Consider the following 23657-nt stretch of genomic DNA (forward strand, 5'->3'; position numbering starts at 1 on the left):
GCAAATACTTGAGCTTTTTTTATGCATCACATAGCATTAAGTGTACTTACAGTGTACTTACAGTCTTTCTAATTCTCTTTTAAAATTTTATACGTGAATTTTCCTTGGATTTTACCTCCATGACATCTGAAGGAGAATTTATTATATAACTCGTTAATTATTTATGGTAATGAACTTGAAAATTTTACCACTAGTAAGTTTATTTTGGTATAGATAATTATAAATATCATTAGTGTTCTGCTTAATGCAGGATATTTGCATTATATGAAAAATTTAAATATCCTTAAGGTAAATGAATGGTTATTTTACAAATTTGTAAAAAGTAGCCTAAGTTTAAAAAGTTAAAAACAATTGTTTTCACAGAAATTAATTAGACTCTGTGGTGAAGTCCTAGCAACACCAACAGAAAATGAAGAGATTCAGTTTCTTTGCATTGTGTGTGCGAAGCTGAAACAGGACCCCTACCTGGTTAACTTTTTCCTAGAGGTATGATATACTTCTTATCAACCTTCAAACTATAGTTATATTAAGATCATTATGAAAATTGAATTCTGTGAATAATATTAGAAGGAGCTCTATTTTGCAGGTTATTAGCTTGTTTTACTTCCCAGAATTATTTTTCCTTTAATATCACTATTTTATTCTCCTGGGAAAAAAGAATTTCAAAGAATGCAGTTGAGCCAGATATATGAGGCAGTACAGGGACTGGACAGATAGAAAGTCATGGCGTAAAAGAGGGCAGCTTGAAGGTTGAATCAGAGATAGACAAGTCACTGAAGTTAATATGCTATCATATTTTCAGCCAAGCTTGCCCTAGTATGTAGCATGGGAAATCTGGCCTGGGATAAGGATGGCATGTGCAGATTTGGACAAGATGGAAAAAAAGCACGAGTTATCTCTCCAACCTCACAGCAGTTGGGATTGCTGTAGTATTTTGTACTGTTTTGATAGCCATAGTCACCAAATCATAGTTTACTTAAATCAAGTGATATTTTGGATTTTACTCCTAAATTTAAAGTAAAAAACATATTTTTGTACTTTTTGCCTTCATTCACTTCTTTTTTTCAGCAGTGAAGTCATTTTGGAATATTTTAGAAAAAATGATTATGTTGTTTTTGTCTTTTTACCTTTTTGTTTGTAATTTATTTTTATTTTTATTTTTATTTTTTTGAGGCAGGGACTTGCTTTGTAGCCCAGGCTGGAGTATGGGGGCGCGACCATTGGTCGCTGCAGCCTTAACCTCTCTGTTTCAAGTGATCCTGTTACCTCAGCCTGCCAAGTAGCTGGGACTACAGGTGTGCACCACCACACCTGGCTAATGTTTTAAGTTTTGTTGTAGAGTCAGTGTCTCCCTGTGTTGTCCAGGCTGGTCTGGAACTCCTGAGCTCAAATGATCCTTCTGCCTTGGCCTCCCAAAGTTCTGGTATTATAGGCATGAGCCACCACACCTGGCCTTCTTTTCAGTTTTTTAAAAAATATTTTTCTAGCCAGGTGCGATGGCTCACACCTGTAATCCCAGCATTTTGGGAGGCTGGCGCAGGTGGATCAGTTGAGGTCAGGAGTTCGAGATCAGCCTGACCAACATGGTGAAACCCCGTCTCTGCTACAAATACAAACCTTAGCCGGGTGTGGTAGTGCACGCCTGGAATCCCAGTTATTTGAGAGGCTGAGACAGGAGAATCACTGGAACCTGGGAGGTGGAGGTTGCAGTGAGCCGAGATTGCAACACTGCACTCCAGCCTGGGCAACAGTGTGAGACTCCGTCTCAAATAATACAAAATACATAAATAAATTTTTCTTTTTCTTTTTTTGGATTAAGATATAGGTTACATACAATAGAATTCACTCTTTTCAGTCTGCATTCTGTGCGCTTGAGGAACGCAGTTGTGTGACCACCACAGTCAAGATGTACAACAGCTCCGTCACACTACCCCATGATCCTTTGTAGTCATCCCTTCTCCACCCCTATGCCCTAGCAGTCACCGATCTATTTTCCATCCCAATAGTTTTCTCTTTCCCAAAAAGTCGTAGCAATGTAATTAGGCTTTTGAGTCTGGCTTTTTAAAGTTAGCTTATTGCATTTGAGATTCATCCATGATTTTGTTCCTTTGTGTTGTTGAGTACTATACCATTGTATGGATGTACCACAGTTGTTTATCCATACACCAGTGAGGGACTTCTGGGTTATTTCTAGTTTTTTACAATTGTGAATGAAACCACTAAGAACATCACACACAGATTTTTGCGTGGATTTAGGTTTTCATGTCGCTTGGATAAATACCTAGGGTAGGATCACTGGATCATATGGTAAGTGTATATTTATTTTCATAAGAAACCGCTAAACTGTTTCCCAAGTGGCTTTGTCATTTTGCATCCCATCAACAGTGTACGTGAGCTCCTATTGCTCCATGTTGTTGTCAGCACTGGATGTTGTTAGGTCTTTGTTTTGTTATTTTTAAATGTTAGCCACTCCAATATATGGGTTTGTTTTCTATTTTACATTACTAAGCAAATTAGGATTCTCTTCTGGACTCTTAACTGGAATTAGGTAAGCAGTTAAGCTGTAAAATTTCATGAATTTAAATTTCTAGGTGGTGGTAAGGACTACGCACGCCCTTAACACTCATCATGCGCATCGTGTGTTTTTCGTCGTGTGCATTACATTTCGTATCATCTTTTGCAAATTTGCTTCAAAATGGCTAGAACAGTCTTATCATTTTGGATTTCTAAAGATTTATAATGATATTAGAGGTTTTTTTTAGTTTTTTGTATACTTATGAGAAATATCTCAGTTTTGCTGAGATTTTTCTTCTCAAGGTTCATTTTTGCTAAAGTTTTCTTAGATAACCTTAGTGTACTTGGAATGCATGTATTTTTTTCCCCAAAGTTAAGCCTGGAGAATTTCTTTCTCAAAAATTTCTGAAACTTGTTTTCTAAGTGCATAGCATAGATCAGAAGCAGATGAAATATGTAGGCTTATGTATGTTCATGGTGAGGTACACTGTATGTATCTGTCCTCAGAAAAACATTTACATTTAAACCTCACTACAGAGAACACCCCTCGGAATTAGTGACACATCTGCTTTGTGCAGTGTTTTTATGACATATTTCTCCAAAGCCTGAGGTGGTAGGTGTCTGCATTTTTTTAACGAATAGGACTATTAATATGTGTTTAATGTCAGTTACTACAGTCCCCCAGCACTGGTTATTTAAGTGCATTTTATTTTCTCCTGCTAGTCAGTATGCTCCTTGAGGACAAGGATTCTGTCTTATTAATCTTGGGTCCCTACAGCTTCTCTAGAATCTAGCACAATGCATAGGAACTGCTCAGTTAACACTAAATGAATGAATCTTTAGGGAGACGCAGGGTTTTGTTTTAGTTTTTGCTTTTTTTTTTGAGACAGTCTGACTGTGTCGCCCAGGCCGTAGTGCGGTGGTACAATCTCAGCTCACTGCAGCCTCTGCCTCCCAGTTCAAACAATTCTCAAGCTTCAGCCTCCCAAGTAGCTGGGATTACAGGTGCGCACCACCACACTCGGCTAATTTTTGTATTTTTAGTAGAGATGGGGTTTCACCATGTTGGCCAGGCTGGTCTCAAACTCCCACCCTCAGGTGATCCACCCACCTCAGCCTCCCAAAGTGCTGGGATTATAGGCATTAGCCACCGTGGCCAGCCAGAAATGCAGTTTTATTACTTATAAGTATAGATAAGAACAAAAATGCTTTGCAGTTCTCAAGCATGTATTCCCTGAAATGTCATCTCTCTCTATTCATTACTGTCAGCCAATATTTGCATCTACTATGGGTTAAATATATATGGTAGATGAGTTAGAAACAGTCTTTGCCGGCCGGGCATGGTGGCTCATGCTTGTAATCCCAGCACTTTGGTAGGCTGAGGCGGGCAGATCATAAGGTCAAGAAATCAATCAAGATCATCCTGGCTAACACGGTGAAACCCCTTCTCTACTAAAAATGCAAAAAATCAGTCAGGCTTGGTGGCCCGTGCCTATAGTCCCAGCTACTCGGGAGGCTGAGGCAGGAGAATTGCTTGAACCCGGGAGGCAGAGGTACCAGTAAGCCAAGATTGCACTACTGCACTTCAGCCTGGGCGACAGAGCGAGACTCTGTCTCAAAAAAAAAAAAAAAAAGAAAAGAAACAGTCTTTGTCCTAAAGGAGTTTACAATCTGGTGAAGACAGTAAATGAATGTTCAGATACTGTAATCTGAAGTAGAGTAAGGTGAGAATCAAAGGAAAGATACAAAGTAAATTCCTTAAGTACTTATAGGATGGAGAGATTCATCAGCTCTAGGTCATCAAGAAAGTCCTCCTGGAAGAGGTAATCTTTGAAATGAGGCTGGGGGCGGTGATTCACACCTATAATCCTAGCACTTTGGGAGGCTGAGGCAAGCAGATTGCTTGAGCCCAGGAGTTCAAGATCAGCCTGAGCAACATAGCAAGACCTCATCTCTATAAAAAAATAAATAAATAAAGAGAAATGAGCCTTGACAGATGTTTAGAGTGGGTGAACATAAGGAATGAAGATATAAAAGTTTGTGGTGTGTTCAGGAAACAGTATAATTAGGATGGGTGGCAAGAAGCACCTGAACAGATAGACTAAGTATTGTCAAAGACTTTGAATGACAAGATGAAGAGTTTATTTTTACTTGTAGATACTGGGGAGCCATTAACTATTTTTGAGCAGGGATGTTATTATGTGATGGTATCTGTGTCTTAAGTTAAATTGGCAGCAGCCTTTTATATGGCAGATTCTTTGGGAGGAGAGATAAAAGCAGGGAAACTAATTTGGAAACTGATGGAGTAACCCAGGCAAGAAGTAACAAGGACTATGACCAAGTTGGAAACAGTGGGTTGGAATGAAATGCGTATGTTCGGACTAGAGGTAGGCTCTATATGGCCTTGTAACTGCTCAGATGCAGAAGCTGGGAAAGGATGATTTGAATGCTGGAATTCCTGAAGCAATAAGGCTGCTGCTAGTAGAAAAACAGGGGCCCCAAGGGGGCTGATTTTGAGGGGAAGGTGATAATTTTGGTTCCAGATGCTTTGAGTCATCATGATTTCCTGATGGAGATAATTAGCAGGTATTCCGTATTGCAAATCTTTGATTTGGGAGGGAAGTTTAAGAGATTTTGAAGCTATGTGTGTGACTATGTTGTGGGTACTGATGAGATCCCTAAAAAAGAAGGGGAACAGTTTTAGTAGGAACCAAAGTGTTAAAGCCACAGTTCCTCATCACCTAGGGAATTTTTCTAAAATGCACATTCCTTGGCTCCACCTCCAGATATTCTCATTCAGCAGGTCTGGATGGGACCCAGGAATCTGCATTTTTATCAAGCCCCACAGAAGACCAGGACACCAACAATCTTGAGTCTTACTTTGAGAAACATTGAAGGACGGAGTGCTATACTAGCATCCTTCCTCTTGCTGTTCGTATTTGAGACACCTCTCCCAACAATATTACTAGTATTTTAAATGGAATGAAATGTTTTACTTTCATAAAGAGTGTGATATGCCATTGGTTTTTTGGGTTTTTTTTTGTTTTTTTTTTTTTTTTTGAGGTGGAGTCTTGCTCTGTCGCCCAGGCTGGAGTGCAGTGGCATGATCTCAGCTCACTGCAACCTCTGCCTCCCAGATTCAAGTGATTCTTCTGCCTCAGCCTTTCTGGTAGCTGGGATTGCAGGCACACACCACCACACCCAGCTAATTTTTGTGTTTTTAGTAGAGACAGGGTTTACCGTGTTGGCCAGGCTGGTCTCGAACTCCTGACCTCAAGTTATCCACCTGCCTCAGCCTCCCAAAGTGCTGGGATGTGAGCCACCGCACCCAGCCAATATGCCATTGATTTTGTTGGAAATTGGCAAATTGTTTGGAGTATTCATTAGGTCCCATAGAGTTGTTTTCTTTTAATATATATGTTCTGTGAACTCAATTTCTCAAGAAGATTGGTCTAACCTATACTTTTAACAGCAATAAAAGTGATTTATAATTAGTATAATATAACTTTGGAAGTAGAACCCTGAATTCATTCAGCCTTTAATATGTTTCTATGATGATAGGCCCTGGGAGAAGTTAGTTTATGGTGAATTTTAACCTACTTGTGTAATTTGATTTCTGCTCCTATGTTCAAATGGAAAGCAAGATACTTTTGCCTTGAAGCTAATAATTTGCTAATTTGCTTCAGTTAAGATTCTCTTTGTGTTTGGGTGTGTGGATTGGGGGAGGGAGCACCAGCATTTCAAGCATATCTTATTTTTATCCTAAAGACACTGGTAAAAATGTCCCCTGAGTAGTTTCTTGGGTTCTCTTTTTTTAAATTTTTTTGAGACAGGGTCTTGCTCTGTGCCCAGGCTGGAGTGCAGTGGCATGATCACAGCTCACCACAGCTTCAACTTCCCAGGCTCAAGCAATCTTCCTGCCTCACTCAGCCTCCCAAGGCCTAGGACCATAGGCACAAGCCACCATACCCAGCTTATTTTATTTTATTTTTTTAGTAGAGACATGATCTCACTATGTTGCCCCATCTAGTCTCGAATTCCTGGGCTCAAGTGATCCTCCTGCCTCGGTCTCCCAAAGTGCTGGTATTACAGGCATGGGCCACTGTGCCCAGCTTCTTGTGTTCTTATAGAGTAGAGGTTTAAGGAAAAACTTAGAAAAGATGCTTATATATTTGAGAGAATTTGGGGGCTTTTGCGGAAACCTTCAGTCTAATGCTGGTAACTTTTGAACTTTAAAATATTTTTATTTGTAAGTTTGTACTTCCCTCCCTGCAAACCCCCCTGCCCCACCCTATGATCTTATAAGAATTAACATTGAGACTATGTAGTTACAGTAGTCCAGTGATGAGAAAAAAAGTTAACTGCAATTGAAACCTCCTGAAACTTTTTTCCTCACTAACATTAGTTGTTTTAAGCAGTAGTCAAATTATCAGTAATACTGTTCATTGCTTATGGTCAGTGTAAAACATTTTGTAGTTAGTATGAGGAGTGTGATAAACTCCTATTCAATGGTAAAATCATTCTAAAACACAGTTTGTTAAAAGTCAGAATATTTTCATGTGACATAACATCTATTGCTATTTTGGCTAGGCATGTGGAATGTTATAGAAAAATCCATTAAAATATTATTTTTGGCTTAAAAAGTTATTGATGTGAATTTTATAAAACATATATTCCTTTTCAGAATAAGATGAAATCATTGGCTTCCAAAGGAGTACCAAATGTAATTTCGGAAGATACATTAAAAGGTCAGGATTCCTTGTCAACAGATACAGGACAGTCCCGTCAACCAGAGGAACTATCTGGTGCTACTGGAATGGAGCAAACAGAATTGGAAGATGAGCCTCCTCGTCATATGGATCACCTGTCCACAAGCTTGGATAACCTCAGTGTCACCTCACTGCCAGAGGCCTCGGTTGTTCGTCCAAACCAGGATTACAATTTAGTGAATTCTTTGTTAAATCTTACTAGAAGTCCTGTGAGTTATGGCCCTTACTTTTTCCCCCCAACATTATTTCAATAATGTGCATTTATTTTTTTTTTAATTTTAATTTTTAATTAATTTTTTTTTTTTTGAGATGGAGTCTTGCTCTGTTGTCCAGGCTGGAGTACAGTGGTGCGATCTTGGCTCACTGCAACCTCCGCCTCTGGGTTCAAGCGATTCTCCTGCCTCAGCCTCCCTAGCAGCTGGGATTACAGGTGCGCACCACCACGCCAGCTAATTTTTGTATATTTAGTAGAGATGGGGTTTCACCATGTTGGCCAGGCTGGTCTCAAACTCCTGACCTCAGCTGATCCACCTGCCTTGGCCTCCCAAAGTGCTGGGGTTACAGGCACAAAGCTCACACTTGGCCAATAATATGCATTTAAAATAGACAAAATCTATTTTTCTTTTAGTGTGAAACATTAAATCCTTTTATGTTGAATTTTTTCAAACAACCTGATGTATATACAATTCAAGAATTGAAGGGGTTTTTTTTTCCTTTAGGATGGCCGAATAGCTGTGAAGGCATGTGAAGGCTTGATGCTGTTAGTAAGTTTGCCAGAGCCTGCGGCTGCAAAGTGCCTTACACAGAGCACTTGCTTGTGTGAACTACTGACAGACAGACTTGCCTCCCTGTACAAGGCCCTACCTCAGTCAGTGGATCCGTTAGATATTGAAACCGTGGAAGCAATTAACTGGGGGTAAGGACCGTTACTTGTATTTTCCCATAAAGGTGACTTCTTACACCTACATTTTAAAATCCATTTCTATTTTGCAATGGTAGAAGTCTTTGAAAAATTGAACACCACTAGCGATCATTAAATGGGAATATTTTCTCGAAGCTTGTATTAAATTTATCAGTCAGTGGTAATGAATTGGTGTGGGAACAATCCAGCTGTTATATAGTTAAGATATTTTGTCCATTTTACTGATCAATTTTTAAGGGCTTACATTAAAACCAATAATTTTAACTGATTATTAAAAACAAAAAACCCTAAAAAAAGGAATCTCCTTTTAAAATAATTTCCACAGCCTCTAGAGCAGTCTATTCTGTCTCCTGGCCTGTTTGTACAGAATCTCTTCTACCTCATTCTTTCACCTCTTCTTCCTCCCTTTTAGACTCCCCAACTTGATTATCATAGGGAAATATGATTACTGCAGAAAGTTTATAAGTTATTAAAAAGTATAAAGCAGCATAAATAAGTTGCCCATAGTCCCACCACCTATAAGCAGCCTAATGTTTCGACATAATCACCTTTTATTGTATTTCTCTGTATTTTTAACCTGTCTTTGTTTTTTCCACTCTATTTTCTGTCAGCATCTATAGGGCAGACCCACTTGTTAACATTACGACTGTATTGCATTTTAGGGCAGGAAGAGAAGTAGTCCACTCTCTGTTTCTGTTTGTAGATCCCCATTACCGTTCTTTTCTTCCATCCCAGCAGCTAAGAACCTCCATCTTTTCATTGATGTTACTTGGTAACATTTAGGGCAGGAGTATGAGGAGCTATCCCAGTGTTTTTTCTCCTGCAGCTCCATTGTTTTTTTTTTTCTTTGAGACGGAGTCTTGCTCTATCGCCCAGGCTGGAGTGCAGTGAAGCGATCTTGGCTTACTGCAACCTCTGCCTCCCAGGTTCAAGCGATTCCCGTGCCTCAGCTTCCCAAGTAGCTGGGATTACAGGCATGAGCCACCATGCCCAGCTAATTTTTTGTTTTGTTTTGTTGGTATTTTTAGTAGAGAGAGAGAGAGTTTCATCATATTGGCCAGGCTGGTCTCGAACTCCTGACCTCACGTGATCCACCCACCCACCCACGCTGGCCTCCCAAAGTGCTTGGATTACAGGCATGAGCCATCACGCCTGGCCTCCTGCAGTTCCATTCTGCTTTAACCTCTCTTCTCCTACTTAATACGTGAAAATTATTTACAGCTCTTATTTAAAAGGTTTTCTCTTATCTTTGGTTTCTTTTACGGAATCCTCTTCTCACTGTCCTCCAGCATTTCCTGTGTGAATGTACCATACTATCTGAGTGTGTTCACGTGCCTTCATTTTTCCGTACATTCTGAACAGGGTCCATGCTTTTGGATAACTTTGGACCTAGCAATTCTTCCTTGTCTTACAGCTTGGACTCATATAGTCATAAAGAAGATGCTTCAGCATTTCCAGGAAAACGAGCCTTAATTTCATTTCTTTCCTGGTTTGATTATTGTGATCAGCTCATTAAGGAAGCCCAAAAGGTTTGAAATTTTTTATTGTTTTTTGATCATTTTAAGATATAAATATCTATTAAGTGAAATTGGAATCCCTAATTTATATCCCAAATATATTTTAATTGTCTTAGAATACCATGATTAGTAAAATAAGTAAACAAAAAAGTGTGTATGTGTTTGCATGTGTGTATTACAGTTCTAGAATACATCAAAGTTCAAGTTCTGCCCTTTTATATTTCCTTAAATATTATGGTACAGTACTTTACAAAGTAACACTGATTTCCCTTCAGTCCTGCTCTTTGGTGAGATGTTAATACTATACGGACATTGGAATAAGTTTTCATCCTATTCCTCTTATTCTTGGAAATTTAGAAAAAAGTGTAAATGACCCAGTAGCCAACATCTAATCTAGATTTATATGCCACCAATAAGAGGGTCATTAGGCAAGTTTTGTCTTTCCACATTAATTCAGCTGGGGAGTGCAGACTGATTTATTGATGTTACAGATTAGTCTTTCTTTTATATTAAAAAAAAAATGATGTTCCTACTATATTCTAGACTGCTGCTGTTGCTCTTGCCAAAGCTGTTCATGAAAGATTTTTCATTGGTGTTATGGAACCTCAATTAATGCAAACGTGAGTAGCCTGTTTTCTTTTGAAAAAAACTGCATCACTGTGTCATGTTATTTTTGCCCACTAACTACCTGTTCATTGTGCTCAGTTCTGAGATGGGTATTCTCACATCCACTGCTCTGCTTCATCGCATCGTTCGGCAAGTGACCTCTGATGTTTTGCTTCAAGAAATGGTGTTTTTTATCCTTGGAGAACAGAGGGAACCAGAAACTCTGGCAGAAATCAGCAGACATCCTTTAAGGCATAGGTTAATTGAACATTGTGATCACATATCTGATGAGGTAAGAATTGGACTTAGATTCTTTGAAATACTGGTTTTAATGTATTATACTTGAGATGTTTTCAATACAACCTCTTTTATTGGCTTTAGAAATTGAAAGCATGACTCACAAGATGGCAAGAAGAGTAACTTATTTAAAGACATTTTTCAGTTAGCTTTTATCAATTTTGGTTTCAGATAAGCATAATGACATTACGAATGTTTGAACATCTTTTACAAAAACCCAATGAGCACATTCTTTACAACTTGGTCTTGAGAAATCTTGAAGAAAGAAATTATACAGAATATAAACCTTTGTGCCCAGAAGATAAAGATGTGGTAGAAAATGGATTGATAGCAGGAGCAGTGTAAGTTTCCGTCCAACTCTGTGAGTTCAGCATTTTATGTAGAGACAGAACTTTGTCTCTCCTCTTATCTATCTCCCTTATCCTCAAAAGAAATACCTCTTACAGTTTAAAAGTTCTTAAAAGTAAAATTAGATGCATTGATACTACCATCCTTTTACATTACAAACAATAGTGTATTCATTAGACCTAATAACAAAATAGTATAGAATGTTAATTTGCCTAGAAAATATACATAATTCCTTAATCCTTTATATTAGCAAAATTATGTAACATTTTCTAAGAACATAGCAGAGAATCTTTTGGTTTAGAAAATGTCATAATAAAATAGTGCTTTTTATATGTCATTAAATTTAACTTAGAGATCTGGAAGAAGATCCATTATTTACTGACATTTCACCAGAAAACACTTTGCCAAACCAAGAGTGGCTTAGTTCTTCGCCTCCTGCTACTCCAGACCACCCCAAAAATGATGGAAAAACTGAAGTTCATAAAATTGTAAATAGGTGAGTTGCTATATAAAATTTGACTTCCATCACTCTTGTTTTTTGTTTTTGTTTATTACTATTATTATTATTATTTTTTTTGAGATGGAGTCTTGCTCTGTTGCCCACGCTGGAGTGCAGTGGCACGATCTCTGCTCACTGCAACCTCCGCCTCCTGGGTTTAAGCTATTCTCCTGCCTCAGCCTCCCAAGTAGCTGGGATTACAGGCTCCTGCCACGTCACCCAGCTAATTTTTGTATTTTTAGTAGAGACGGAGTCTCACCATGTTGGTCAGGCTGGTCTCAGACTCCTGACCTCAAGTGATCTGCCCACCTCGGCCTCCCAAAGTGTATAACATGTAAGAGCTCTGCTCTTAGATGGTTACAGAAATCTCTTATGAACTTGATCTTCTTTAAAGATTATGTCAGTTTTTTGGTCTTGCTTATATAACAAGTGCCAGCCTGCGGGCAACACTTGATACTAAGAGAAAAGCTCTACTTAATATTAACCGTGGTTAAATGAACCCTCAAAGTTCCCTCCCCCACCTTTTTTTTTTTTTTGAGACAGAGTCTCACTGTGTCGCCCAGGCTGGAGTGCAGTGGCATGATCCCTGCTCACTGCAATTTCCGTCTCCCGGGTTCAAGCGATTCTCCTGCCTCAGGCTCCTGAGTAGCTGGGATTACAGTCACATGGCTACTGCGACTTGACCTCCCAAAGTGCTGGGATTACAGGCGTGAGCCACTGTGCTGAGTTATCCCATTTTTAAAAAATATAAATGGTTTAATTTTAAGTAATTCCCAATTGTAACAACATTGAGAATTGCTGGTTTGATAAGATGTACTTATTACACATGTGTGCTAAGTGTTGGGCTATTCCTTTTTGTTAGGTCGTGGTTTTATGTTTTTTGAAAAGTGCCGTTTTCTGTGGCAATTTTTTTTCTCTCTTTTGCTTCCCTTGCAATGTTGTCACTGATATACCTAGTTCTGGCAGGTGATTTTAAAGAATAATTGCATGTGGCTCAAGATGCAAAATTAGGGTACATAAAAATCTGAAGTTCAATTACTTAAAACCAGTTTCCTGAGATTAACAAATATCATGGCAATCTGTCATACAGCAATCTGAAGAGGAAAAAAATGTCTTTCTTAGGCTTACTTCTATTTTAAGTGGAATTAGTAATTTTTAAAACCTTTAAAATAATGAGAATATTTAATCAATGAATTGTAAAACTTATTCATCATAAGGAATTAACAACATATAATTTCATTTCTCAGGTTTCCATTTGTATTAATACTTAGCTGAACTTACGATATCACTAGATACTTTAGTACTTATAAAGTTTTTATTGAATTATGAGAGTATTGATTATGGTCTTTTTCACCTTTACTTTTTCCTTTTTTTTTCATGCAAATGGACATCTTGCATAATTGTGGCCTTTTTCATTTAAGTTTTCTCTGTCTGGTACCGGATGACGCAAAATCCTCCTACCATGTTGAGGGCACGGGATATGACACTTACCTCCGAGATGCTCATAGGCAGGTAGGTGAAGTCACTAAATGTTGGAAATGAAATCTAAGAATAGACACACGCACACACACACACACCCACCCCTTATCACACTGCCCACCACCACTGCTCCAAGGAAATGACTTCATTCTTATTCAAAATGAGACCTGGGCCGGGTGCGGTGGCTCACACCTGTAATCCCAGCACTTTGGGAGGCTGAAGCAGGTGGATCACTTGAGGTCAGGAGTTCGAGACCAGCCTGGCCAGCATGGTGAAACCCCATCTCTACTAAAATACAAAAATTAGCTGGGCATGGTGGCAGGTGCCTGTAGTCCCAGCTACGTGGGAGGCTGAGGCAGGAGAATCGCTTGAACCTGGGAGGTGGAGGTTGCAATGAGCCAAGATCGTGCCTGGGCAAGAGAGCAAGACTCCATCTCAAAAAAAAAAAAAAAAAAAAGACCTGGTCTCTGCTATGACTACTTTTGCTTTGTGCAAGTGACCTTAGTTTGCACTTCACCGATTGTGTGTCTCCATCTCAAGATTTCTTTATGCTCTTTAATTTTTTCCCACTTTAAATTATATCTCACCCAGATCCATTTCTCCTACTGATCCAAAACATGATATCTAATAATTCTACCCACCATGCACCCTTGATCCTCATCCACAAGCCATTATCCTTTTCTCCTTCATTCTGATGCAGACAGTGATTCACAAGTATAGTCCCTCTGCTGCCCAGCTCTCACTCCTTCAGCCCCTGAATTTCACCTTTCTGCCTCACTTAAACGACTTGCTGGAAGGTTTGCTTCTAAATTAAGGAGGCTTTTCTCATTCTTCTTTCCTATTTATAGCATTTTACATCGTAAGATTTTAAAAATTGTATTAAAAAATTCCTCCTGCAAAGAAAACTTGTATTGAGATAAAATTCAGCATTTTAACTATTTTAAAGTGTACAATTTAATGTTTTTTAGTATATTCACAATGTTATGCAACCATCATCACTATCTAATGCCAGAAGATTTCTATCACCCCAAAAAGAAACCCTGTACAAATAGTCACTTCTTATTGACTCCTCCTCCCTGCCAACCCCCAGCCCTGGCAACCACTCATCTACTTTCTGTCTATGACTTTGCCTATTCTTGACATTTCACAAAAATGGAATCATACTATATGTGACCTTTTCTGTCTGGCATTTTTTACTCAGCATAAGGTAATGTTTTCAAGTTTCATTCAAGTTGAAGCATGCATCAGCACTTCCTTTCTTTTTATGGCTGAATAATATTTTATTGTACGGTTATTTTGTGTATCTGTCAGTTAATGGACATTTGGGTTGTTTCTAATTGTTGATTATTATGAATACTTATGCTGTGAATATTCCTTTTTTGTTGAATACAGGTTTTCCGTTTTCTTGGGTATATGCTTAGTAGTAAAATTGATGGGTCACATGGTAATTCTATATTTAACTTTTTGGAGGAACTGCCAAACTGTTTTCCACAGTGGTGGCACCATTTTACATCACACCAGCAGTGTATGAGGGTTCCAATTTCACCATTTCCTTGCCAATACTTACCATTATTCTTTTTAAATTTTAGCTACCCCAGGAGGTATGAAGTGGTGTCTCCTAGAGGTTTTGATTTACATTTCCTTATGACTAATGATGTTGAGTACCTTTTCATATGCTTAGCAGATACTTGTACTCTTCTCTGAAGAATATTTAAATCCTGGCCAGGTGTGGTGTCTCACACCTGTAACCCCAGCACTTTGGGAGACCAAGGCGGAAGGATCACTTGAAGCCAGAAATTTGAGACCAGCCTATACAATCCCATTTTTACAAAAATTCTTTTTTTAAATTATCCATGTGTGGTGGCCTGCACCTATAGTCCCAGCTACTGGGGAAGCTGAGGCAGGAGGACCTCTTGAGCTCAGGACTTTAAGGCTACAGTGAGCTATGATGGTGCCACTGCACTCCAGCCTGGGCAACAGAGCAAGACCCTGTCCCCAAAAAATAAAAATAAAAAAATCCTTTGCCTGTGTTTTAATTGGGCTATTTGTCTTTTTATTGTTGAGTTGTGAGAGTCCCTTACATATTCTGCATTGTAGATCCTTATCAGATACATTATTTACAAACATTTTCTCCCATCTGGGAGTTGCCTTTTCACTTTCTTGATAGTGTCCTGTCCTTCAACACACAAAAGTTTTTAATTTTGTTTTTTGTTTGTTTGTTGTTGTTGTTGTTTTGAGACAGAGTTGCGCTCTGTCATCCAGGCGGGAATGCAGTGGCATGATCTCGGCTCACTGCAACCTCCGCCTCCTGGGTTCAAGTGATCCTCCTGCCTCAGCCTCCCGAGTTGCTGGGATCACAGACTTGTGCCACCACACCAAACTAATTTTTGTATTTTTAGTAGAGATGGAGTTTCACCCTGTTGCCTAGGCTGATCTTGAACTCCTGGCCTCAAGTGATCTGCCCACCTTGGCCTCTCAAAGTGCTGGGATTACAGTTATGAGCCACTGCACCTGGCCAAAAGTTTTTAATTTTGATGAAGTGCAACTTAAGTATTTTTTCTTCGTGCTTTTTGTGCCATACCTAAGAAATCATTGCCTAACCAAGATTACATAGATTTTCACCTAAGTGTCTTTCTAAGAGTTTCATAGTTTTAGTTTATCCATTTAGGTCTTCAATCTGTTTTGAGTTAATTATTGTATATAGTGTGAGGTGGGGTCCAGATTCATTTTTTTACATGTAGACATCCAGTTGTCTCTGCAGCACTTAGTGAAAAGGCTATTTTCCGTTTATTGACTCTAAGTGTAAAGTTTATTTGAGGACTCTCAATTCTGTTCCACTGATCTATGTACCTGTCCTTATCCCAGCACCACCCTGTCTCGATTACTGCGCTTTGCAGTAAGTTTTGAAATTGAGAAATATGAATCCTTCAACTTGCTTCTTTCTGAAAATTGTTTTGGCTATTTGGAGTCCCATGTAATTCCGTATGACTTTTAGGATTACTTTGCCCATTTCTGCAAAAAAAAAAAAAAGCAGTTGAAATTTTTGTAAGGCTTACATAGAATTTGTAGATTGATTGGAGAAGTACAGCCATCCTAACAATATTAAGTTTTCCAATTCATGAACACTGGGTGTTTTTCCATTTACTCAGGTTCTTTCTAGTGTTATTCAACAGAATTTCATAGTTTTCAGTGTACAAGTCTTGCACTTCCTTCATTAAATCTATTCTTAAGTATTTTATTCTTTATTGTAAGTGAAATTATTTTGTGAACTTCATTTTCTGATTGTTCTTTCCAAATGTAGAAATACTGCTGGTTTTGTGTATTGAGCGTCTATCCTGTAACTTTGCTGAACTCATTTAAACCGCCTCCCACCCCCAACCCCAGCCCTGCCATTTCAAACTTTCTCCTTTCTTAACGCTTCTGCAGCATCATTCTTTGCTGCTGCTGCTTTTAGGTGTCAGGTGTCATTTTTACTCTGTCCACCATATTATGATATGGCCAAAAAACCAAAAATATCTATCAATGGCCCTCTTTTCTATCTTCATTCCTTTGATATTCTTTTGGTTTAACATTCATTCTGTCATGAATTCTCTATCTGAGGTGTCCCCAAAGCTCTAGCCTAAGCCACTTAGATGTTCTTCTAAGACCTCAGACTTTATCTTTCCAAAGCAGAACTTACGATTGATTCCTTTAAAACTGCATCTGCTCCTTTGTTTCCTGCTGTGGTCAGTGGCACATCCATCTTCCTGGTCATTCAAGGTTTGTATTTCAGAGTTGCCTGGGATTCATTCATCTTCTCTTCTCCTTAGCCTCTAGTGTATTGCCAAGTTGTATCAGTTTTGCCCCTACTATATCTCTCCTGTCTGCCCCTTCTCCATTTTTGCTTTTTGCTTTCAGAATCCTAGTTTACATCTTTATTACCTCTGCCAGGTTTACAGTAGCCTCATAACTTGTTTCCTCAGCTTGTTCCTTATGCTTAGAAGCCATTAACAGATTAATCTCATTCAAGTGTGGATCTGAGAACCCCTTCTTTATTAACTCATAAAGTATAAATACTTAGACATCAAATCTTAGAATTCAGGATCCTTTTGGATCAATTTTCCAGCCTGCTTTTCTATATTTCTTACTATGACTTTCACTTGCTATCCAAATATAACATTTATTGATGCTATTCTGTTTGCCTACAAGGTTCTCCTCTTATTTCTCACCCACTGTCTGATATCTATATTTCTACACTGTCTTCAACATCCAGATTAAATGCCAGCTCATGATTTATTCTTTTTACCCTCTTCCTCCTCTGCCTTCCCAACAGTAAAGGTAACTACTCATCTTCATGCTCATGGCATTATCTCTAATCTTTTGTGGTCCTTTGTGTTTTCTTTCTTGCCTTGGGGTTATAAGGTAATAGTCAGTCTCTTGAGGGTAGGATTCATGCTTGATTTACCATTAAATCCCACAAAATATGTAGCTTAGAGCTTTATACATTTTACAATATCAGTAACTATTTAGTGTTTGTTGAATAAATAACCAGAATAAAATATTTCAAAATTTGAAAGAGAATTTTAAAATTTACATAGTCTAAATTTTAGAAATTCTCAAATCTAAAAAAGGTACATTTAATTTTTATTTAAATTCTTTGTATTGAAGTATGCTATTATATATAACTAATCTGCATATGCACATAGTTAATTCATAATACTTTAATTCAAGTCCACATTAATACATGAATTCATCTGCATTAATACATGAATAAATTAATGGAGTAGCAAGTAACATTCAAATAACAATCAAGTAAAGACAATAAAAGTAAAATATATCTTTCGGCAGTACTGATTGGATTTTTAAACTGCTTTTATTCTTTCTGTAAAGTTTCTCTCATTTCCATTTTGTGATTACAAATGCAGTTATAATTGTTTCAGAAATACTAGAAAAACCAAAAGATATAAGGAATTATAAGTCAGAATATAAGAAGTGTTAATGTAAAAATGATTTCTTAAAAATTGAGATTTGGGCCGGGCGCTGTGGCTCACGCCTGTAATCCTAGCAGTTTGGGAGGCCGAGGAGGGCATATTACTTGAGGTCAGGAGTTGGAGACCAGCCTGGCCAACATGGTGAAACCCTGTCTCTACTAAAAATACAAAAATTAGCTGGACCTGGTGGCTCATGCCACTGCACCCGACCATTTTCTGTTTTAATTTCAGGTGATTTCTAAACTAGAGAAGTCAAAGTAATTTTGCTTTATTAAATAAGGAGAATCTGAAGAGGGAAGGAATATAGAAGAAAACAGTGCTTTAAATTTCTTTTGTTTCAATTCAAGTAAATTACATATTGGGGGAGACTTTTAAAATTCATTTTTATTATATGAAATATTCTTGTGCTTATAAATATTTACACTGTTTCACTGATAACTATCTGTAGTGAAAGACCAGTGTTTTTTGTTTTTTTTTTTATTTCCAATCTGTCACAGACCAACACTTTTGTAAAATGCAATAAAAATGAATTCCTGGCCAGGCGTGATGGCTCATGCCTGTAATCCCAGCATTTTGGGAGGCCAAAGCGGGCAGATCACGTGAGGTCAGGAATTCGAGACCAGCCTGACCAACATGGAGAAACCCCATCTCTACTAAAAATACAAAATTAACCAGGCGTGGTGGCACATGCCTGTAATCCCAGCTACTTGGGAGGCTGAGGCAGGAGAATCGCTTGAACCTGGGAGGCGGAGGTTGTGGTGAGCTGAGATTGTGCCATTGCACTCCATCCTGGGCAACAAGAGCAAAACTCCATCTCAAAAAAAAAAAGAATTCCTATTGTAGAAAAATGAAAAGAAAAAAAGACACAAAATACAAACCCTGATTATTTCATAGTTAGATTCAACAGACATAAAACTCTTCATAGTCAAATTGTTAGGAACGTTTTTAAGCGCTTGCTTTTTGTCCTCATCTCATTGTGGACGGTAGTGAACACTTTGAGGACCAGCACTGGTCGATGGACCACCTTTGAGTAGCACTGTTTGATCCTATCATAACATCATGCCTAGTGTGCTAGTGTGCATCCATTCTAGGAACGGCTGGCTTGTCTTCTCAAATAACATGCATCAGTTCTTCTGTGGTGTATACCATTTTAGAATAAATTTGAAAACTTGGCTAGGTCTGACTTTGCTTTTTAAATGTCCTCTAAATCGGTGATGAAAGTAACTAAAGAGTTAAATTCCTTTAAAGGAAAGAGCTGTTAAGGGTATTTTAGTCAAGTTAAAATATGTCTCTTTTTCATCAACTTATATTGGTAGCAGCAGTTAATATAATCTTACCTGTGCCCCTAGTCACAGAGAGATCTGAGTCATCTTCTTCCCCTCTCCCTTGGCACCTGAAGCATAGCAGACATTCTGCATTCAAATGGTTTTTATATGCCTATTTGAGGAAATCATTTCTATTTCATCTTAATTTGTTTTTGTTCTTTAATGATTCACATGCTTTTTTCCCCCTAGTTCCGAGACTACTGTGCTATCTGCTTAAGATGGGAGTGGCCTGGGTCTCCAAAAGCATTGGAAAAGTGCAATTTAGAAGCCGCTTTCTTTGAAGGTCATTTTTTGAAAGTGCTGTTCGACAGAATGGGAAGAATTCTTGATCAGGTAATACATTTTAAAATACTAATTTTCATATTATTTTGTTGCCATTCACCACAGAATCATCTCAAGTCTTAGTAGATCTTCAATAAAGTACTTTTATTGTTTTCTTACTTTTTCCACTGGATGACCTTTTTGTGAAGCTTGATTGCCAACAACTGGCAGATTTCTGATGCATTCTGTATGTTAAAAATATTTATTTGGCCTGACAGCTGCTTGTTTATTTTACTTCTTATGATAGGCCATTGTCTTAATATCCTTAACACATTTTGGAGATGATTAGGAGTGCTTTTCTTTTATGACTTGCTTAGCCTTTTAGTTAGTACATTTAGTACAAATACAGATGCTCAATTTGGAAGACCCTAAATGTCATTTCAGATTGAATGTTGAACATTGGTCTCAATAAAATTACAGAACAGTGTTAGATGAACCTGGCTCTTTAGACAAAGCTTGTAAACGATACTCATTTTCATAAGGGAGAGGTGAAATAGAAAAGGTTAATGTGCTCCTTTAAAGGTGGATAAAAATCACCATCAGCTGATAGGTTGCTATGTACATCTCATCTGACTGTTAGGAGAAATAAATTTGGGATTATGGAATCCCTCCTTCCATCTCTCATTCGCTCATAAGCATAGTGATGGAGAAGCTTTGAAATGCTTGACCCATTAGAATCTAAACCTGAAAGAACACAACTAGCATAGTACTTTCCTCAGTGTGGAAACTGAGTGGATCAATTTGGAATTAATTTTCAACTGTATGTTACAGTACATGTTCTTTTTTTAGCATTTTAGTTAAATATTTATGTGAGCATAGGGAGTTGTAAAAGAAATTTACTAAGTAGGCTATCTTCAATAACCAGAAAGTCAAATAAAGAAATTGTATTTCACTATGTTAGAGTTTAGTCAGCGTTGTTTCTGACGGTAATCTCTATAAGAGACCAGGTCCTTTTTTTTTTTTTTTTAACCTCTTAATAGCATGTGCTGTATTTCTAGTGTTGCTTGGTTGGTTGTTTTAAACCTGACAACCAAAGTATAAAAATCTGGCTATTAATAGGTATTGTGACCTCACATCATGGCTATGTAAACCTCCTGGGTAGCCAGGATTCATCAGTTTATTGTGGTTTGTTTTTTGTTTTTGTTTTTGAGCCAGTTTGCTAGGCATAGTTTAAATTTGATTAAGCTAATAAGTAAGAGGTAATAACAATGAGTATCAAGACAGTAATGTTTAGAAATTTTGACTGAAAATCCTGAAAAAGAATCTAAATTTTAAAAAGTAGTTTCTGAATTGAAAGATCTACCCTGAATCTTCAACCTTGAGCACTTTTTCTCTAGTTTGTAGAGTGCTGGCACAAAAGGATACATTGAAAACAGAATATCTGAAATACTTAAAATACTTTTCAATTTCACCAGATAGCACTTCATAGCACAGAGCTGATTCATAGACTGTTTCAATCATTCTTCCTGTAACCCTGTATCATAGGCAAGACAGATTTCTAGTATTATTTTACAAATGAGGAATCTTTGGTTTCAGTTATGTGACTTACAGCTAGTAAGCTATAGAGCCCCGTCTGAAACCTTTTATCTTTAAAACTCTTGAGCCGGGTGTACCTGTAGTCCCAGCTACTCAGGAGTCTGAGGCAGGAGGATTGCTTGACCCCAGGAGTTCAAGGCTGTAGGGCGCTATGATTGTGCCTAAGGATAGCCACTGCACACTAGCCTAGGCAACATAGTGAGACCCCGTCTCTAAAACAAAATAAAAAACCAAACAAAAAAAACCCCTTGATTTTCAAAGCCTTTTTGGTAAGAACATGGTATAGTCTGATCTCAGAGATAAAACACGAGTCCTAGGAAGCTAAGCATTTTTGGCCTAGTTTTATTTTCTGTCTTTCCTAAACATTTTTGCTGAGAGTGATACTTGCTTGTAGTTTCTTTTTTTCTTTCTCTCCCTATTTCTTCTTTTTTTTTTTTTTTTTTTTCCTGAGACCAAGTCTCGCTCTGTCGCCCAGGCTGGAGTGCAGTGGTGATCTTGGCTCATTGCAACCTCTCCCTCCCGGGCTCAAGCGATTCTCCTGTCTCAGCGTCCCAAGTAGCTGGGATCATAGGCGCATGCCACCACGCCTGGCTAATTTTTGTATTTTTAATAGAGACGGGGTTTCACCATATTGCTCAGGCTGGTCTCGAACTCCTGACCTCAGGTGATCCACCTGCCTCGGCCTCCCAAGGTCCTGGGATTACAGGCATGAACCACCACGCCTGGCCTTCTTATTTCTTCTTTTTTCTTTTTCTTTTGTTTTTCTCTTTGCAGGGCATTTTCTTAGGATATATTCCTAATAGGGTTAGGTAACCTGACTGAGATTAAAAATTTAATATGAATAGGTTGGCAAGTGGCTAATGTCTTCATGCATAATTGAGAACTTATGGTATCAAGTATTCATAACACTATTGTGTTATCACAATGCTAATTTTAAAAAATTGATAATACAAACATTTACTATTGTTTGTAACGATGGTTATTTTAAAAAGATATTAAAATACTAAAGCCCATAGCAGAATGTAAAGAACACTGGGAACATTGTAAGGAAGCCAAATCTTGTCCCTGCCCTGAGCGTGATGAGTTTGAATTTGATCAAGTAACTTAGCTACCTGTCACATTTTCTAATTGTTAAAGTGAAGTTGATACTACTTTTTTAAGTCAAAGTTTATTATCTCAAAATTTGAGTTCAGTCCAAAAACATGGGCCAAGTCCATTTGGCATGTCAGGGAAATCTGGCTTGCTTTCCTTTCAGGTAAATACTGTATAAAGTATAAAATAAAGGGACCTCAAATAATAGATATAAACACTTAAGTACCAACAACCTCCAAAAAGGCCAGCTTGTTTTAAAGTTATTACCAATAGGAAGTAGAGACCATTTCAGAGTACAGTGAAACAAGTTTATCTTGTTGAAATTTATTTTCATTTTTACTACACTGAGAAATAATCTGTTGCTTAAATTTCTTAAGCAACCTATGACCTACATTTATGTTAAAATAAACTGCAAACCAAAGTAACACCACACAGAGAAAATACAAAGTCTAAATAAATAGTAATATATTTGTTTAAAGCCAAATTATATTGCTTTATTTATTTAAGCACCTGCAGATGGCAAAATTTAGTGACCTAAAAATCTTAACTACCTGCAGTGAAGAGTCAGGTACAATTCTGGACTTAAGTTGTATTTTAAATTGTTTTCTACTTTTTTTTTTTTACTAAATGCATTCTTTTAAATTATTTTTTGTAAATGATTCCTTCATACCTAAAATACAATTTAATATGAATTCATTGTTTATTATGAGTTGAGTCTCAGAGAAGGCTATTCTGTTGCAAATATTATCAAGGGAAGAGGAATGGAGAGAAGTTGGTTAATGAGTCCAAAAATACAGTTAGAAGGAATAAGTTCTAGTATTCAGTAGTATAGTAGGGAAATTAGTTAACAAAAACGTATTGTATATTTCAAAGGAGCTAGAAGAGAACTGTGATGTTCCCAACAGAAAGAAAAGATAAATGCTGGAGGTGACGGATGTCCCAGTTACCCTAATTTGGTCATTACACATCACACATTGTGAAATGTATCAAAATATCACATGGATCCCCCAAAATAGGTACAATTATGCTATATCAATAAAAATACCCAAATCCCCCAAGTATTACCAAGTAGGAGAATTTGCTCTTAAACTATCCTTTACTGGGAATACATATTTCCTTTCAATTACCTTGCTTACAGCTAGGTTTTGAAAAAAAAAATAAATGACTTGGAGCAGTTTTTATTCTTTAAAAAAATCCATGTTCATGAATCTAGTAGTAAGTTAGAAAGACTAAAATGGGCCTTACAGCATAGGACTTGAGAGTTTTTATGTAACAAAACATGTTCATCGTAGCGTCTGTAGCTGTGGTGATTTTCAAAAGATAGTAAAATGCCGAAGTCTGTAGCAGAACTGGCGTGTGCCCGAGCATTCTCCACTGAATGCCAGAGATTGACTTCCTCATTGCTATTCACTGTGATCAAGGCTTTGCAGGTTGTTCAGTGGCTGAGAGTAAAACATTCCGC

The 23657-nt window shown here is 37.7% G+C and overlaps 1 protein-coding gene across 2 annotated transcripts in view; it reads left to right on the forward strand.

Annotated features, from left to right (window-relative positions):
* The window catches only part of FHIP2A (FHF complex subunit HOOK interacting protein 2A), a 41925-nt gene that overhangs the window by 13005 nt on the left and 5263 nt on the right, over window positions 1-23657 (forward strand). For both annotated transcript variants that reach the window (XM_024253239.3, XM_063727771.1), the window contains 10 exons: window positions 364-486; window positions 7199-7492; window positions 8003-8199; window positions 9620-9734; window positions 10266-10342; window positions 10428-10620; window positions 10797-10966; window positions 11326-11469; window positions 12894-12984; window positions 19436-19579. In XM_024253239.3, the coding sequence (XP_024109007.1) occupies window positions 364-486; window positions 7199-7492; window positions 8003-8199; window positions 9620-9734; window positions 10266-10342; window positions 10428-10620; window positions 10797-10966; window positions 11326-11469; window positions 12894-12984; window positions 19436-19579 (1548 nt within the window). The remainder of the gene's footprint in view (window positions 1-363; window positions 487-7198; window positions 7493-8002; window positions 8200-9619; window positions 9735-10265; window positions 10343-10427; window positions 10621-10796; window positions 10967-11325; window positions 11470-12893; window positions 12985-19435; window positions 19580-23657) is intronic.

The sequence above is a fragment of the Pongo abelii genome, chromosome 8, assembly GCF_028885655.2.
Source record: "Pongo abelii isolate AG06213 chromosome 8, NHGRI_mPonAbe1-v2.0_pri, whole genome shotgun sequence".
NCBI lineage: Eukaryota > Metazoa > Chordata > Mammalia > Primates > Hominidae > Pongo > Pongo abelii.